The following is an 18,784-nucleotide window of genomic DNA, read 5'->3' as shown; positions in this document are numbered from 1 at the left end:
AGTTTACGATGCTCTACAGCCTCTTGGGATCCTGTGCATTGGAATCTCCTTACCTGGTTGTGATGCAACCAGCCAGAATGTTCTCCACTGTACATCAAAAAATGTGAAAAGCTGCCCACCTTTTCCACTGCTAATCCCTCAATGAGGGCATGTGCATGTTCTCTCAACTTCCCCTTCTTGAAATCCACAATCAATTCCTTAGTCTTGCTGACGATGAGAGCAAAGTTGTTGTTGTGACACCACTAGAGCAGCCAGCCCATCCCCCCGTAAGCTTTCTCATCACTGTCTACACCAACAGCAGCAGTGTCATCTGTTAACTTATAGACCGGCTTTGCATGCCGTTCTGGTATCATTTGTTGGACATTTAGACCCTACGTCTCTTTCAAGTTACTTTATGACTAGACAACTTAATAATTGGTGTTAATTTAAATTGATTTTAGCCTGACTGTGAGGGCTTCAAGTGACACCCTGCAGCAAAGCTGAGGGTCACAAAATGTAACACTAGTATTTACATTTTGGCTACATGTGCATGGACATCCTCATATTGCTGTTGGTTTCGTGATAGTGTTAGGTCATCAGCAACAATGAATGTAGAATTGAGTCAAGTTTTATAAACAAACATAAACATTTATTAAACTCTAACATAACCGGAAGTTAACTGCTAAACGGCAACTCTGGAACAGTTCTTAAAGTGGTAAATTCGAACACAGTCTTAAAATGGTAAATTCAAAAGTCCAAGTGATTTACACAGTCGATAAGGAGAGACTTCTCTGGAAACGGATTTCTTCGAAGACGTGACGTTACTGCTGATTCTGTCCAAAGGGTTCACGGTGAAGGAAATAAAACGGCTTAAAGGAACTGACCTTTTCCTGGCGAATGAACACTGCACAAATCTTCCTGTTCTCAGATGCAGGCCACTATTTCTGAACGAGATTCAATACGGTCAATCCTTTATGAAACCGCCGAACGACACCAACTTTACTCAATCCTTCAGGTCCCCGTACTTTAGTAAGGTCTTCACTCTCCAAGACTAGACTTACAATAGAAAGTAAAACTCCACTTTAAAACAAAACTGCGTCATAAGACGAATATGCAGCATAACGGAGTAACTGACGAATTAAACAACGAATCAACTGCGTAACAACAGGGGTTTCCCGTTATATACCTGTTGAGAACATGTCATCATGTGACCTCACACTGGCGGGAAAATTACATCGCCCCACCATCACAGGACCATTACATCATGCTCACAAGATACTCAATTACATCATGGTCATAAGACAGACACAAGATACCCACGAGGTATGTAACAGTAGTTCTGGCATTAACATTACTACCATTTCTGAAATATGGAAGTACCACATAAATAGTTACTTTTGTGAGTGAAGTTTATTTATTGAGTTCATTCTTTACCACCCCAAAATCCATTAAATCTCCTGTTACAGTTCTAATTGTACAGTTAGCATGCTTTTCCTCAGTGATTACAAGTTGGTCTTTGCAAACATGCTAGGAGAAGAATTGCTGGCATGTGGCCAAGTGGTTAAGGTGTCAGTCTAGAGATATGAAGGTCGCTAGTTCGAGCCTCAGCTAAGGCAACGTGTTGTGTCCTTGAGCAAGGCACTTAACCACACATTGCTCTGCAACGACACCGGTGCCAAGCTGTATCGGCTCTAGTGCCCTTCCCTTGGACAACATCATTGGCGTGGAGAGGGGAGACTTGCAGCATTGGCAACTGCTGGTCTTCCATACAACCTTGCCCAGGCCTACGCCCTGGAAACCTTCCAAGGTGCAAATCCATGGTCTCACGAGACCAACGGATGCCTATAAGGAGAAGAATTTGATCCCTGTCCAATTCCACTGATTCCACCTCGGAAATGTGTGTATGTTAGATATCTGATCATCCTTGGTTGTAGCACACAGATCTGTACGTGTCTAGGACAAAGAAGCGTGCAGGAAATATCATTGCAGATACTACCCATCCTGTAAACTGCATTTTCCAAAAAATATCCCGTCTGGAAAGCACTAAAGGGCTATTAAGACAGAAACTTCACATGGTCTTAAAAGTTTCTTCTCCTTGGCAGTTAGTCTGATCAACCATCCTGATCTAATTAACCAACCCCACCCCCTCTATTTATTACCTCAGTCACTGCACTATAAACACTTAAAGCCCCTCTTTATGGTGCTGATTACATTGTAAGAGGAGGTTATTTCCAATGCTAGGACCAAAGGGCAGTGCCTCAGTGTAGGAGGATGTCCCTTTAGAACAAAAATGAGGAATTTCTTTCGCCAGAGGATGCTGAATCTGTGGAATTCGTTACAAGTGGCTATGGGGGCCAAGTCATTGGATATACTTCGAGTGGAGGATGATAAATTCTTAATTAGTAAGGGTGTCAAAAGTTATGGAGAGAAGGCAAGAGAATGGGGTTAAGAGGGATAATAAGTTAGTCATGATGGAATGGCGAAGTGGGCTGTACTCATGTGTTTTATGGTCTAAATACTCACTGGCATTTATCTATTTATGCACGTTTTATTCCATATCTGTACTATAACCTCTTAAGTTTATTTTTATATAACTCTTTGTTCTCATAATCATTGAATGTTACTGCTTTTTTCTTTTGTTGCACATTGTGCTGTGACCAACACACCACAGCGAATTCCTAATGCATGTAAATGTATATGGCAAATAATAATAGGCATCCGTTAGTCTCATGAGACCATGGATTTGCGCCTTGGAAGGTTTCCAGGGTGCAGGCCTGGGCAAGGTTGTATGAAAGACCAGCAGTTGCCCATGCCGCAAATCTCCCCTCTCCATGCCACCGATGTTGTCCAAGGGAAGGGCACTAGGGCCGATACAGCTTGGCACCGGTGTCATCGCAGAGCAATGTGTGGTTAAGTGCCTTGCTCAAGGACACAAACGCTGCCTCAGCTGAGGCTTGAACTAGCGACCTTCAAATAACTAGACCAATGCCTTAACCACTTGGCCATGCACCAACATTATGGCAAATGATGTTGATATATTACAGTCGGGGTATCATCAGCAATGATCAGTGATGGGAAGACACCAGAGATTTGTCACTGGGTCTAATGGGGACAGACTTGGGCATGAGGTGATGTGAGAGAAGATGCTAGATAACCCAAAAACATCCATCTGTGTATATGGACATTAATTGGGAATGTATTTTGTGTGGTTTCAGGGATGAGCCGAAGTTTCATTTCCCAGTGGCTTTTGCAGCAAGGACTGGACATGTGTGAGCCCAAGAAACGGACGCTGTACCGATGGTACCTTCTGGAGAAACTGAGCCCAGGTATTGCATAATTCCCTTTTACTTCACACTCAAAGTAACTGTCAATCACAGATTGTGTGTTCTGATGTCTGGCTATGACCATTGGGGGTGTCATCCTGATCTTCCATTCCACGCCCCAGCAAATGAAGGCAGATGCCCGATATGCCTTATTCACTGCCTCGTCTATCTGTTCTGCTGTCTTCATGGGTCTTGTCCACTTGATGGTCCCCACCATTCACCGTATGTTCCCTACCCTCATGTACCAAGGCCCTCCTGTCCCTCAGTATTCACTGTGTGTGTCCTACCCTTGTACACCGAGGTTCCTGAGTTGAGATGAGATTTGGATACAAAAGAGATTGAATGCAAAGCTCATAGAATTTTCTTAATACCAAAGACAGTGCAAAGTTCGGACACAGCCACCCCTCAGCTTGAAAGGCAGACACGTGGAGCTGTATAAACCCAGTTTAGCTGTTTATATTTCATGCCCATTCTTCATTGTGGAGGCATTGACATGATCGGACAAAATAGGTTTACAGAACACCACCAAGATTGGAAGAAGAAAAGGCAATGATTGCATTCAATTTTAATTTGAACCAGGTAGCAAGCAGCTTGCATTCAGGCACGATAGCTTTTGCAAGAAAGGAGATTGAAGGGAGGGCAAAGTTCCAATAGTGATTGCTGAATTGTGGCTGGGAATGGTTAGTGGAATAAAGCTGTTCTTAAGCCTAAAACTAGGAAGTTTCAAATATTGTCTCAGTTAGTTGACCTTGAGGATCGATGGAAATAAAAACATGTATTTCTGTGCCTATTTAGAAACTGTCTTTGAAACTTGGAACTAATGGTAAGGTAGGGTAGTGGGTAGTCAGGAGTGAAACATAAACACACTCCCTGCCAACCAAAGGCAGAATGCTGGAAGAACTTAATGGGTCAAGCAGTAGGCAAAATGTGTAGGGTGACGTTTTGAGTCAAGACCCTGCTGTAGAATAGACTTCCAATATGCAGCAGATCAAAAAGAGGGTGTGGAACCAGATAGGGAGAGGATAAAACATAGATCAGTACAGGTCCTTCAGCACGTGGTGGCGTGCTGACCTATATAAGCCTACTCCATGATCAATCTAACCCTTCCTTCCTACACAGCCCTGAACCCTCCATTTTCCTTTCATCCATATGCTCATGTAAGAGTCTCTTTAATGTCCTCATCATATCCACCTCTACCATGGCTCCCAGCAATGTTTTCCTGGCACCCCCACTCTGTGTTTTTTAAAAAAAAGACTAGCTACTTCTGATATCTCCCATAAACTTTTGTCTACTCTCCTTAAACTGATGTCCTCTGGTATTGGCCATTGCTGCCCTGGGGAAGAAGTTGCTGGCTGTCCACTTTACCTATGCTTCTCATAATCTTATACACACCTTTGTCAGCTCTTCTTTCTTGTTTCTTCACTCGAAAGAGAAAAGCCCTAAATTACTCAATTAGACATGCTCCCTGAAGCATTCTCGAGTCAAGGTTGTATATGGTGTGCTTTGATAATAACTTTGCTTTGTACCTTGGTAAATCTCATCTGCATCCTCTAAAGCTTTGACATTCTTCCTATAATGCGGAGACCAGAACTGAACACAAAATTCCAAATGGCTGATGGGATAATGGACAGATGGAACCAGGTAGGGGGAAGGAGAACTGGAACAGAGGCTGGTAAAGTGATCGATGGAACCAGGTGGGGAGTGGATCATGGGCAGATAGGAACAGGGAAGGGACGGGAGAGATGTAAATGGGAAAAGATAATTAGGTGGACAGGGGAGTGTGTGTGCAATTTCCCCGGGTAATCCCCTTGGACCCTGATGCTTTTACAATCCAAAGGTTCTTCAGAAGTCAGGAATGATTCATAACACTTGTTATTTATGGCCATTCTATTACATGGTACAAGAGCAAAAAGGGAGTTAGAAGGATCTTATTGAAACCTATCAAATATTAAAAGGCTTAGATGGAGTGGATGTTTCCAATTGTGGGGGTGTCTTGGACCAGAGGGTACAGCCTCAGAATACAAGATGTCCCTTTAGAACAGAGATAGAAGGAATTTCTTAACTGAGGGTGGTGAATCTGTGGGATTCATTGCTACGGACAGCTGTGGAGACCAAGTCACTGGGTATATTTAAAGCGGAGATTGATAGGTTCTTGATTAAATAGAGTGTCAAAAGTGACGGAGAAACAGCAGGAGAATGGGGTTGAGAGGAATGATGGAATGGTGGAGCAGACTCGATGAGCCAAATAGCATAATTCTGCGCTTACGTCTTACGGTTCTAAGAAGACACGTCAAGAGAACAAAGAAAAAGTCAAGACTAAACTAGTAGTAGTCTTCTCAGACAGGAATAGAGATAACAGCAAATTACTGAAAAAATCATGTATTTAGGTGATTAATTAAAAATTCAAGCATTGGATAGTTAAAAACTACAAGAAAAATAATAATTCTACACTCCAATCCAACACCACACTCCTAGTACTGACTTCCCACACACACACACTCAACTCAAAATGTCAATATACACCTTTTGTCTTCATGGATGATGCTGTTGGACCTACTTCCAGCGTTCTGTGTTTTCTTCCAGATTGCTGCATGAGCAGTCTCTTTCGTCCTTGATTGTGATTAAGTGGCTGTCTTATTTGTTGTGTTTTGGAGGAGCCACCTTAAACATGAGGCCTGCCTCCTCCACCACAGAAGACCCTGAGTGGAAGCAGTCAACGCCGGCCAATGTTGCAACCCCGGGCAACTTTCGGCTCCGCAGGGGCAGTCGCTTCACCTGGCGCAAGGAATGCCTCACAGTGATGGAAAGGTACCTACTTAAAGCCCTTCCACCTCCCTCATCAACTCTTTGTGGTTCTTGTAGCCTCTCTTTTAATATCTACATGTCTTGTCAGAAGCTACAGTTGTTTTGTTGGCACTTCCCGTAGGTTGGACAAGCCAAAGATTTGTCAGCCAAAGCACAGACTCCACCTACCACCGCCCATAATGTGCAAGTCTTGAAAAGGATAACAAAGGGAATAGAGAGGCAGACTTTTCCTTGACAGATTCCCAGATCCATGGGGCATAACATCAAGCTGAAACAGTGAGCAACACACTCAAAACACTGGAGGAACTCAGCAGGTCAGGCAACATCTGTGGAGAGAATAAATAGTCAGCGTTTTGGGACAAGATTGTTCATCGGTCCTGGAAAGGAAGGCGTTAGAGGCCAGAATAAGAAGATGGGGAGGGGGGAGGGGAGCGGGGAAGGAGTACAAGCTAGCAGGTGACAGGTGAAACCAGGTGAGAAGGAAGGTGGGTGGGTGGGGGAAGGGGGGGTAAAGTGAGAAGCTGGGAGGTGATAGGTGGAAAAGGTAAAGGGTTGAAGAAGAGGGAATCTGATAGGAGGGGAGAGTGCATCATGGAATGAGGAAGGGAACCAGAGAGAGTTGATGGGCAGGAGAAAAGGAGTAAGAGGAGAGCCAGAATGGAAAAAGAGTAGGGGGGGGGGGGAGAAATTACTGGAAGTTGAATAAATCGTTACTCATGCCATTAGGTTGGAGGCTACCCAGACGGAACATGAGTATTTGCTCTTCCAACCTGAATTTTGCCTCGTTATTGCAGTGGAGGAGGCCATAGACAGACATGCCAGAATGGGAAATAGAAGGTTAAGAGTTTTTCAAGGAAAGTTGCTGAAGACAAGGCAGTAGATGCTGTCTACATGGACCTAAAGGTCTTTGACAAAGTCCTGCACCACCTTGCTGTCCTATCAGGTTCCATCATCTATCATCCTTCGTTGCCTTCACTGTCGTCTCTGTTGCTGTCTCCACCCCTTCCTGATGAAGTGTTTCTGCCTGATGTGCTGAGGTTCTCCAGCATTTTGTGTGTGTTGCTCTGGATCTCCAGCATCTCTTGTGTTTCACCCTCTCTCACCCTGATGCACATATCACCTGCCAACTTATCAGTATCCCTTCCCCTTGCTTCTTTATACTGGTTCACTCCCCTCTGCTCTTTCAGTCCAGCTGAAGGGCCTTGACCCAAACATTGACTGTCCATTTCCCTCCAAAGATGCTACCTATTCTGCTGAGTTCCTCCAGCAGTGTGTCCTTGCTCGAGCATATTCCCTTTTCGTTTGTATTCTAAATATTTACCCACACTTATGGTTAGGTGCTGAATGAAGGCCTTTCCCTGATCTTTCATCCACAATATAGGGGGATGGGACCCAGAGCGATAGAGCAGTGAAAGAAGTGCATGGAGTAAAGCCAGATCTAACATATAGAGAGGCTTTGAGGAAAGAGAAGCAGAATAAACGGTGTAAAGACAGTAAGGTAGAAGGGCTGAAATGTGTGTACCTCAATGCAAGAAGCATCAGGAACAAAGGTGATGAACTGAGAGCTTGGATACATACATGGAATTATGATGTAGTGGCCATTACAGAGACTTGGTTGGCACCAGGGCAGGAATGGATTCTCAATATTCCTGGATTTCAGTGCTTTAAAAGGGGTAGAGAGGGTGGAAAAAGGGGAGGAGGGGTGGCATTACTGGTCAGGGATACTAGTACATCTACAGAAAGGGTGGGTAATGTAGCAGGATCCTCTTTTGAGTCAGTATGGGTGGAAGTCAGGAACAGGAAGGGGGCAGTTACTCTATTGGGAGTGTTCTATAGGCCCCCTGGTAGCAGCAGGGATGCAGAGGAGCAGATTGGGAGGCAGATTTTGGAAAGGTGCAAGAATAACAGGGTTGTTATCATGGGTGACTTTAACTTCCCTAATATTGATTGGCACCTGATTAGTTCCAAGGGTTTAGATGGGGCAGAGTTTGTTAAGTGTGTCCAGGATGGATTCCTGTCACAGTATGTGGACAGGCCGACTAGGGGGAATGCCATACTAGATCTAGTACTAGGTAATGAACCAGGTCAGGTTACAGATCTCTCAGTGGGTGAGCATCTGGGGGACAGTGACCACCGCTCCCTGGCCTTTAGCATTATCATGGAAAAGGATAGAATCAGAGAGGACAGGAACATTTTTAATTAGGGAAGGGCAAGTTATGAAGCTATAAGGCTAGAACTTGCGGGTATAAATTGGGATGATGTTTTTGCAGGGAAATGTACTATGGACATGTGGTCAATGTTTAGAGATTTCTTGCAGGATGTTAGGAATAAATTTGTCCTGGTGAGGAAGATAAAGAATGGTAGGGTGAAGGAACCATGGGTGACAAGTGAGGTGGAAAATCTAGTCAGGTGGAAGAAGGCAGCATACATGAGGTTTAGGAAGCAAGGATCAGATGGGTCTATTGAGGAATATAGGGAAGCAAGAAAGGAGCTTAAGAAGGGGCTGAGAAGAGCAAGAAGGGGGCATGAGAAGGCCTTGGCGAGTAGGGTAAAGGAAAACCCCAAGGCATTTTTCAATTATGTGAAGAAAAAAAAGGATGACAGGAGTGAAGGTAGGACCGATTAGAGATAAAGGTGGGAAGATGTGCCTGGAGGCTGTGGAAGTGAACGAGGTCCTCAATGAGTACTTCTCTTCAGTATTCACCAATGAGAGGGAACTTGATGATGGTGAGGACAATATGAGTGAGGTTGATGTTCTGGAGCATGTTGATATTAAGGGAGAGGAGGTGTTGGAGTTGTTAAAATACATTAGGACGGATAAGTCCCCGGGGCCTGACGGAATATTCCCTAGGCTGCTCCACGAGGCGAGGGAAGAGATTGCTGAGCCTCTGGCTAGGATCTTTATGTCCTCGTTGTCCACGGGAATGGTACCTGGAGGACTGGAGGGAGGTGAATGTTGTACCCTTGTTCAAAAAATGTCGTAGGGATAGTCCGGGTAATTATAGACCAGTGAGCCGTACGTCTGTGGTGGGAAAGCTGTTGGAAAAGATTCTTAGAGATAGGATCTCTGGGCATTTAGAGAATCATGGTCTGATCAGGGACAGTCAGCATGGATTTGTGAAGGGCAGATCGTGTCTAACAAGCCTGATAGAGTTCTTTGAGGAGGTGACCAGGCATATAGGTGAAGGTAGTGCAGTGGATGTGATCTATATGGATTTTAGTAAGGCATTTGACAAGGTTCCACACAGTAGGCTTATTCAGAAAGTCAGAAGGCATGGGATCCAGGGTAGTTTGGCCAGTTGGATTCAGAATTGGCTTGCCTGCAGAAGGCAGAGGGTGGTGGTGGAGGGAGTACATTCAGATTGGAGGATTGTGACTAGTGATGTCCCACAAGGATCTGTTCTGGGACCTCTACTTTTCGTGATTTTTATTAACGACCTGGATGTGGGGGTAGAAGGGTGGGTTGGCAAGTTTGCAGACGACACAAAGGTTAGTGGTGTTGTAGATAGTGTAGAGGATTGTCTTTTTTAAATCTTTTTATTGAGTAAGTATACAAAAAAGATAAGCCATATAAACATTAATACAATGTTAAAGTATAATAAAATTCCAAAAGATAACAATACCAAAAAGAAAATACTACAAACAATGTAATTTAAGCATAAGAAACCAAGATAACATAATAGTGTACTAAATTTTATATATATCAATGGAAAAAAAAGAAAAAAAAAACACCCCAAAAAAAAACCCACCGTGCAGCTAACTAAAAGCAAGGCAAAGCAATGGGCTAACTTGAAACCAAACAGAGTTAAACTTAAAATCACGTCCTCCATCCCGATCTCCATTAAAACAGTGAAAAAAAAACAAGAAGGGTAAATATTACATTAAATGAAAATATCGAATAAAGCGTCCCCAAATCTGTTCAAATTTAAATGAAGAATCATAAAGGTTACTTCTAATTTTCTCCAAATTCAAACATAAAATCGTCTGAGAAAACCAAAAAAAGGTAGTTGGAGCATTAAGCTCTTTCCAATGTTGTAAAATACATCTTTTCGCCATTAAAGTAAGAAATGCAATCATTCTACGGGCTGAAGGGGAAAGATTACTAGAAATTTTAGGTAGTCCAAAGATAGCAGTAATAGGGTGAGGAGAGATATCTATATTTAATACCTTAGAAATAATATTGAAAATATCTCTCCAAAAAGTTTCCAAAGTAGGGCAAGACCAAAACATATGAGTTAAAGAGGCTATCTGCCCCGAACATCTATCACAGAAAGGATTAATATGCGAGTAAAAACGCGCTAACTTATCTTTGGACATATGTGCTCTATGAACCACTTTAAATTGAATTAGGGAATGTTTAGCACAAATAGAGGAAGTATTAACTAATTGTAAAATCTGCCCCCAATCATCCACAGAAATGGTAAGCCCCAATTCCTGTTCCCAATCTACCCTAATCTTATCAAATGGAGCTTTCCTAAGTTTCATAATAATATTATAAATCATAGCCGATGCACCTTTCTGACATGGATTAAGGTTAATTATCGAATCTAAAATATATATAGGAGGAAGCATTGGAAAAGAAGAAAGTATAGTACTTAGGAAATTTCTAACTTGTAAATATCTAAAAAAATGTATTCTTGATAAATTATATTTATTAGATAATTGTTCAAAAGACATAAGGGAACCATCTAAAAATAAATCCAAAAACCGTAAAATACCCTTAGTCTTCCAAGTTTGAAAAGCGCGATCCGTAAAAGAGGGAGGAAAAAATATGTTACCTAAAATAGGAATCGCTAACCCGAATTGATTAAGATCAAAAAATTTTCTGAATTGAAACCAAATGTGCAAAGCATATTTAACTATCGGGTTAGAGACCTGCTTAAGGCGTTTCGAATCGAAAGGAAGAGAGGAACCTAAAATAGAACCAAGTGTATAACCCTGAACAGATTGTAATTCCAATGCTACCCATTTAGGAATAGATAGTATGTCCCGGTCAAGTAACCAAAATTTTACATGTCGAATATTAATAGCCCAATAATAAAATCTAAAGTTAGGTAATGCTAAACCTCCATCTCTCTTAGCTTTCTGTAAATGTATTTTACCCAGTCTTGGATTCTTATTCTGCCAAATAAATGAAGAAATTTTAGAGTCAACTTTATCAAAAAAAGATTTAGGAACGAAAATTGGTAATGCCTGAAACACATATAAAAATTTTGGCAAAAAAAACATCTTAACTGCATTAATACGACCAATCAAAGTTAAATATAAGGGAAACCATTTAAATGAAAGTTGAGTAATATGGTCTATTAATGGTAAAAAGTTAGTCTTAAATAAATCTTTATGTTTACAAGTAATTTTAATCCCAAGATATGAAAAGTAATTATTAATCAATTTAAATGGAAATTTATAATATAAGGGAAGATGTTTATTAATCGGAAAAAGTTCACTCTTACTAAGATTTAATTTATAACCTGAGAAAAGACCAAATTGTGCTAATAACTCTAAAACAGCAGGAATGGATCTCTCAGGATTAGAAATATATAAAAGTAAATCATCAGCATAGAGTGATAATTTATGGGACTTTAATCCCCGAGTTATCCCAGTAATATTTGAAGATTCTCGAATAGCAATTGCAAGAGGTTCTAATGCAATATCAAATAATAGGGGACTAAGAGGACAGCCTTGTCGAGTACCACGAAAGAGAGGAAAAAAAGGTGAGTTTAAAGAGTTAGTACGAACCGAGGCTACAGGGGAGTGATATAACAGTTTAATCCAGGATATAAATTTCAAGCTAAAATTAAACATTTCAAGCACCTTAAATAAATAAGGCCATTCTACTCTATCAAAAGCTTTCTCGGCATCTAAAGAAATAACACACTCAGGAACATTTTGTGAGGGAGTATAAACGATATTTAACAATGGACGAATATTATAAAAAGAGTAACGACCTTTAATAAAACCCGTTTGGTCTTCCGAAATAATAGAAGGAAGTACTTTTTCTAGTCTATTCGCTAATAACTTAGAAAAAACTTTAGAATCAACATTTAATAAAGATATTGGTCTATAAGATGCACATTGAGCAGGGTCTTTATCCTTCTTTAGTATTAAAGAAATTGATGCTCTATTAAAAGATTCCGGAAGTTTACCAAGTTTCAAAGAAGCCTCAAAAACCTTATAGAGCCAAGGAATCAATAAAGAAGCAAAACATTTATAAAATTCAACGGTAAACCCATCAGGGCCAGGAGCTTTCCCCAGATTCATAGAAAAAATAACATTCTTAATCTCATCCATTGTAATGGAAGTATCTAATAAAGAAGACATATCCTGTGAAATCTGAGGGAAGTCTAACTTATCTAAAAAATCATTCATATATTTAGAATCTCGAGGAGACTCTGATTGATATAAAGAAGAATAAAAATCACAAAAGGTTTGATTAATCCCCACATGATCCAATATCAATCGATCATTTTGGTTATAAATCTGATTGATTTGAGATTTAACATAATTAGATTTCAATTGATTAGCCAGCAGCTTGCCAATTTTATCACTGTGAACATAAAAATCACTTCTTGTTTTCTTTAATTGGTTTACAATCGAGGACGAGAGTAGTAAACAGTGTTCCATTTGAAGTTCAGTTCTTTGTTTGTATAGTTCCTCAGAAGGAGCCATAACATATTTCTTATCAATTTCTTTAATCTTGTCCACAATTGCCATCTCCTCCTGCTTCTGTTTCTTCCTCAAAGCAACGGAATACGAAATAATCTGACCCCGAATATAGGCTTTAAAAGTGTCCCAAAGAGTGTTAACCGAAATATCTTCTGTATGGTTAATTGTAAAAAAAAGCTCAATCTGTTCATTCATAAAATTAACAAAGTCCGAGTCCTGAAGCAACAGCGAATTAAAACGCCATTGTCTATTGTTTGGTATATTGGCCATAATTTTAATAGAAAGCTTAAGTGGAGCATGATCCGAAATGGTTATAGAATCATAATCACATTTAATCACTGAAGGAATGAGACGAGAATCAATGAAAAAATAATCAATTCTTGAATAGGAATGATGAACATGTGAAAAGAAGGAAAAATCTTTTTCCTGAGGATGCAGAAAACGCCAAATGTCCGTCGACCCAGAATCAGAAAGGAAAAAATTAATCAAATTTGCAGATTTATTAGGTAAAGTCCGTAAAGGAGCCGAACGGTCCAAAGCTGGAGATAAACAGGTATTAAGATCTCCGCCCCAAATCAATGAAAACTCGTTCAAATTCGGAAACTGATCAAACAATGATTTATAAAATTCCGGACAATCCATATTAGGAGCATAAACATTAACCAAAACTACTTTTTTATTAAATAGTAAACCACTAACCAATAAAAATCTACCATTCGGATCAGAGATAATATCCTGTTGTATAAAAGTAACTGAGGAATCTATAAAAATAGAGACGCCTCGAATCTTAGCATTGGAGTTCGAATGAAATTGTTGTCCCTTCCAGAATTTGAAAAAACGTAGTCTGTCCCCCCTCCGTACATGGGTCTCTTGTAAAAATAAAATTTGTGCTTTAAGTCTCCGGAACACTTTAAAAACTTTTTTCCTTTTAATAGGATGATTAAGACCATTAGTATTCCAGGAGACAAAATTAATAATAGACTCCATAAATCCTAAAGTCAACCCACAACAAGGAGGATTGACAATAGGCGCGACCCACAAACCCGGAGAGGAAACAGAACATACAAAAGATACCGGGAAAAAGGACGCAACCAGTACTTCAATAATGTATATAGCCCAAAGAGAAACAAACTAAAACGTGAAGCCCCTCCCACCACCCTCCACCCCAAGACCCCAAGGCAAAATCTAAAGCAGACCCGCCAGAAAGAAGCAAGCGCTAAAACTACCCCCATGACTTCCGGTATACGCTCCCTAAAAAAAAGGTATAAATATGAAAAGGATCAGCTGATTGTAAAACAGTAAAAAAATAAGTAAAAAAAAGTTAGCTCAATTAAAATACACACAGAACAGAAGCCGGAAAATATATATTAAAAAAAACCACCATAAACCTCAAACTCATGAATAGACACAGCAACAAAAAAAAATAGGATTATTAACATATAGTGATTATAAAAAGCAAAACAGAATAAAATTTTAAAAAAACTACAAAATTTAAGGCCGCACAGGAAATACGTAAGATGACAAAAGGGAAGTAACCACCCAGAATCCCCTGGGAAAAGAAAGAAATGACGCAGTTAAAAAGAAAGTTTAGCAGCCATATTAAGAAATCAAAAGTAAACTTTTCTGCCCAAATAGGGCACAGAAAAGTTAAAACCAACCAATTCACAGCCTCCGATCAACGGAGATAATTAAAAAAAGGCAATTAAGATGTTGAAGATGAAAGTTGATCCAGATAACTCTGGGCATCCGATGGAGAATCAAAAAAACGAAGGGCTCCATCTAACATGCGAATCCTTAGACGTGCAGGGTACAGCAGCGCTGGTCTTAAATCCATCTTATAGAATTCCGACATCACGGATCTGTAACGGACCCGTTGGTCCCAGATTGGTTTACTGAAATCTTCCACGAATCGATCAATGAAAAATCAATGAAACCTTTAGATCGAGCGAATCGAAACAGTCTCTCCTTGTCTTGAAAATAATGAAAACGTAAAATAACATGCCTAGGTCTATCTGACCTAGACGAGTATGATGGGATTCTGTGAACACGATCCAGTAGCGGTGGTTGGTCAGGAAATACAGTAGGGAATGCATCTTTTAAAAGTTGAGAGAAATATTTCATGGGGTTATTGGCTTCAACAGCTTCCCTCACGCCAATCATTCGTAAATTCTGCCGTCGCATTCTAGATTCCAAGTCAGAGTTTTTAAAAGTCAAAAAGTCAAGTTTCTTCTTCATTACATTAATTGTTTCTTCGATTTTCCCCATCTTAAGCTCACTTTGTTGCGCGAATTTTTGAAGATCAGATATAGCCGACTGATGTTCCGCAATACATGTTTGCATCTTATCAATTAAATCGGCAATTTTCTGGAAATTAGTTGAGATTTCCGTATGAATCAGGTCTTTAACAGAGCCTGCAATTTCCGTACGAATCATCTCCCTAACAGAGGTTGAAATTTCCCTCTGAATTAACTCCGATATCGCTTTCAAAGTCACCGGTGATTCAGTCGGGGGGAGATCCGTAGCTTTCGGTTTAACCGGAGGTTTACCATCCTTGCCGTCTTTCCCGTTCTTAGACATAGCAGATCTAAGTATCATCCAATTGTCAGAGAATTCAGTTTAATTCAAAGTATTGTAAAAATTGATGCCTTAATGGTTAATTAAAGTATAGCTGACCATAGAGAAAAAAAACTCAGAGGTAATGGAGCGAGTCAAGAACGCGACTTCACTCCATGAGCGCTACCGGAAGTCCTCAGTGTAGAGGATTGTCAAGGATTGCAGAGAGTCATTGATAGGATGCAGAAGTGGGCTGAGAAGTGGCAGATGGAGTTCAACCCGGAGAAGTGTGAGGTGGTACACTTTGGAAGGACAAACTCCAAGGCAGAGTACAAAGTAAATGGCAGGATACTTGGTAGTGTGGAGGAGCAGAGGGATCTAGGGGTACGTGTCCACAGATCCCTGAAAGTTGCCTCACAGGTGGATAGGGTAGTTAAGAAAGCTTATGGGGTGTTAGCTTTCATAAGTCGAGGGATAGAATTTAAGAGTTGCGATGTAATGATGCAGCTCTATAAAACTCTGGTTAGGCCACACTTGGAGTACTGTGTCCAGTTCTGGTCGCCTCACTATTGGAAGGATGTGGAAGCATTGGAAAGGGTACAGTGGAGGTTTACCAGGATGCTGCCTGGTTTAGAGAGTATACATCATGATCAGAGATTAAGAGAGTTAGGGCTTTACTCTTTGGAGGGAAGGAGGATGACGAGGAGACATGATGGAGATGTACAAGATAATAAGAGGAATAGATGGAGTGGATAGCCCTCACCTCTTCCCCAGGGCACCACTGCTCAATACAAGAGGACAAGGCTTTAAGGTAAGGGATGGGAAGTTCAAGGGGGGTATTAGAGGAAGGTTTTCTACTCAGAGAGTGGTTGCCTGCCTGAGTCAGTGGTGGAGGCAGATACACTAGTGAAATTTAGGAGACTACTAGACAGGTATATGGAGGAATTTAAGGTGGGGGCTTATATGGGAGGGTTTGAGGGTCGGCACAACATTGTGGGCTGAAGGGCCTGTACTGTGCTGTACTATTCTATGTTCTATGTTCTAATATCAACATAAATATTGCTGCACTTCTAAGTGAACCCAGTGTTTCTGCGGTGAACAGTACGCGGGCAGTTGGTTGACTGAAATTTACCAGTTAGCTCTTTTGTGTGCTCTGGGCGTCCCTTACTTAACTTTAAGAGAAGTTTGGATAGGTACATGGATAGAGGTAGGGTATGGAGGGCTATGCTGTGGTCGATGGTACTAGGCAGAATGACAGTTCGGCATGGACTAGATGGGCTGAAGGGCCTGTTTCTGTGCTATAGTGTTCTACGACTCTATTGGCTGACTTAGCCTTGGCTCACTGTGGCACCCTCACAGATCCACATCCAGCTTATCGCAACACTTAGCACAGCTATGAGGTGCGAGCCTGCACACTCTGAATACAAGAACCACAGTGCAGTGCTTAAAAAGGCCAGGATTATTGCTTCATTTTCCAGCTCTTTCAACTTGTACCTAATCTGCAGATTTATAACCACATTATTAGAATCAATTACTTACAATCACTGGCCTTGTGTCGGTAGAACATTGAACATTACAGCACAGTACAGACCTTTTGGCTCATAATATTGTGCCAATGTTTTAACCCCCTCCAAGATCAATCTCACTTCCCTCCCACATAGCTGTCCATTTTTCTTTCATCCATATGCCTATCTGAGAGTCTGTTAAATGTCCCTAATAGGTTGCCCTCTTAGTCCTTTGCTATTCAATATTGCTCTTGAACCTTTAGCAGTTGCTATTCGTAACTCGCCAAATATTGTTGGTATTACCCGTGGAAACGAAATACATAAGTTATCGTTATATGCAGATGATTTGCTGTTATACATCTCTAACCCGGAGAAGTCAATTCCTGCTACCTTAGATTTGTTAGCTCAATTTAGTAACTTCTCTGGTTACAAATTGAATCTTAATAAGAGTGAATTATTCCCTTTAAATAAGCATGTACCTATTTATGGACATTTATCATTTAAATTGGTTACTGGTTCATTTATATATTTAGGGATAACAATTACGAAAAAATATAAAGATTTATTTAAAGCTAATTTTTTACCTTTAATTGATCAGATTAAACTGTTATTTACCAAATGGTCGCCAATTTCTTTGTCTTTGATTGGTCGGATTAATGCTATTAAGATGATCATTCTGCCCAAATTTTTGTATATATTCCAATCAGTTCCAATTTTCATCCCAAAATCTTTTTTTGATAATGTAGATTCAAAAATTTCCTCATATATTTGGCAGAATAAAAATCCTAGGTTAGGTAAAAGGTATTTACAGAAGTCTAAAAAGGAGGGGAGGCTTGCCCTCCGGAATTTTAGATTTTATTATTGGGCAATTAATATTCGATATTTAAAATTTTGGTTACGAGATCTGGATGTATTTTTAAATCCTCATTGGGTAAATCTTGAATTTAATTCATTACAAGGGCTTTCCTTGGGTTCGGTTTTAGGAACTTCACTTCCTTTTACTTCTTTTAAATTATATAAACAAATGAATAACCCGGTAGTTAAGCATACTTTACGTATATGGTTTCAATTCCGAAGATTTTTTGGGTTCAATCAGTTTATCCTAGCAGCCCCATCTTGTCAAACTTTCTTTTTCAACCTTCCACGATGGATCAAGCTTACTCTGATTGGAAAACCAAAGGCATAATATCTTTTCGCGATTTTATTTATGGATAATTGTTTTATGTCTTTTGATCAACTGTCTAATAAATATAACTTACCCAGATCTCACTTTTTTAGATATTTACAGATTAGGAACTTTTTAATTACTGTTTCCCCTAATTTCCCACATCCATATCCAACGGATATTTTGGAAAAAATTTTAGATTTAAATCTCTCTCAGAAAAGTGTTGTAGCAATCATATATAATATAATTTTGAATTTATGTCCTGATGCTTCTAATAAAATTAAAGCTGACTGGGAAACAGAACTTGAGATTAATATACCGACTGAAAAATGGGAAAAAATTCTTCAGTTGTTGAATTCATCCTCTGTGTGTGCTAAGCATAGGTTGATACAGTTTAAAGTAGTGCAGAGGGCTCATATGTCCAAAGATAAACTGTCTCGTTATTACTCTTATATTAATCCAATATGTGACAGATGCCATTCCGAGATAGCTTCTTTAACCCACATGTTTTGGTCATGTCCCCTGTTGGAAAAATATTGGAAAGATATTTTTGATATTATTTCAACGGTTTTAAATATAGACTTACAACCCCATCCAATTACTGCTATTTTTGGACTACCAATGATAGATTTAAATAACTTAACCTCTTCATCACGAAGGATGATTGCATTTCTTACTTTAATGGCTAGAAGGTGTATTTTGTTGAATTGGAAAGAGATTAACCCTCCTAAGGTATTTCATTGGTTTTCACAAACTATGCTGTGTTTGAATTTGGAGAAAATTAGAAG

At 40.1% G+C, this 18,784-nt stretch overlaps 1 protein-coding gene across 3 annotated transcripts in view; it reads left to right on the top strand.

The window, feature by feature from the left end:
• The window catches only part of LOC134350790 (homeobox-containing protein 1-like), a 77,952-nt gene that overhangs the window by 34,376 nt on the left and 24,792 nt on the right, over positions 1 to 18,784 (top strand). For all 3 annotated transcript variants that reach the window (XM_063056482.1, XM_063056481.1, XM_063056479.1), the window contains exons 5-6: positions 3,195 to 3,305; positions 5,957 to 6,110. In XM_063056482.1, the coding sequence (XP_062912552.1) occupies positions 3,195 to 3,305; positions 5,957 to 6,110 (265 nt within the window). The remainder of the gene's footprint in view (positions 1 to 3,194; positions 3,306 to 5,956; positions 6,111 to 18,784) is intronic.

This window comes from Mobula hypostoma, chromosome 8, assembly GCF_963921235.1.
Source record: "Mobula hypostoma chromosome 8, sMobHyp1.1, whole genome shotgun sequence".
Classification (NCBI taxonomy): Eukaryota; Metazoa; Chordata; class Chondrichthyes; order Myliobatiformes; family Myliobatidae; genus Mobula; species Mobula hypostoma.
This window is presented reverse-complemented; position numbering and strand designations above follow the sequence as displayed.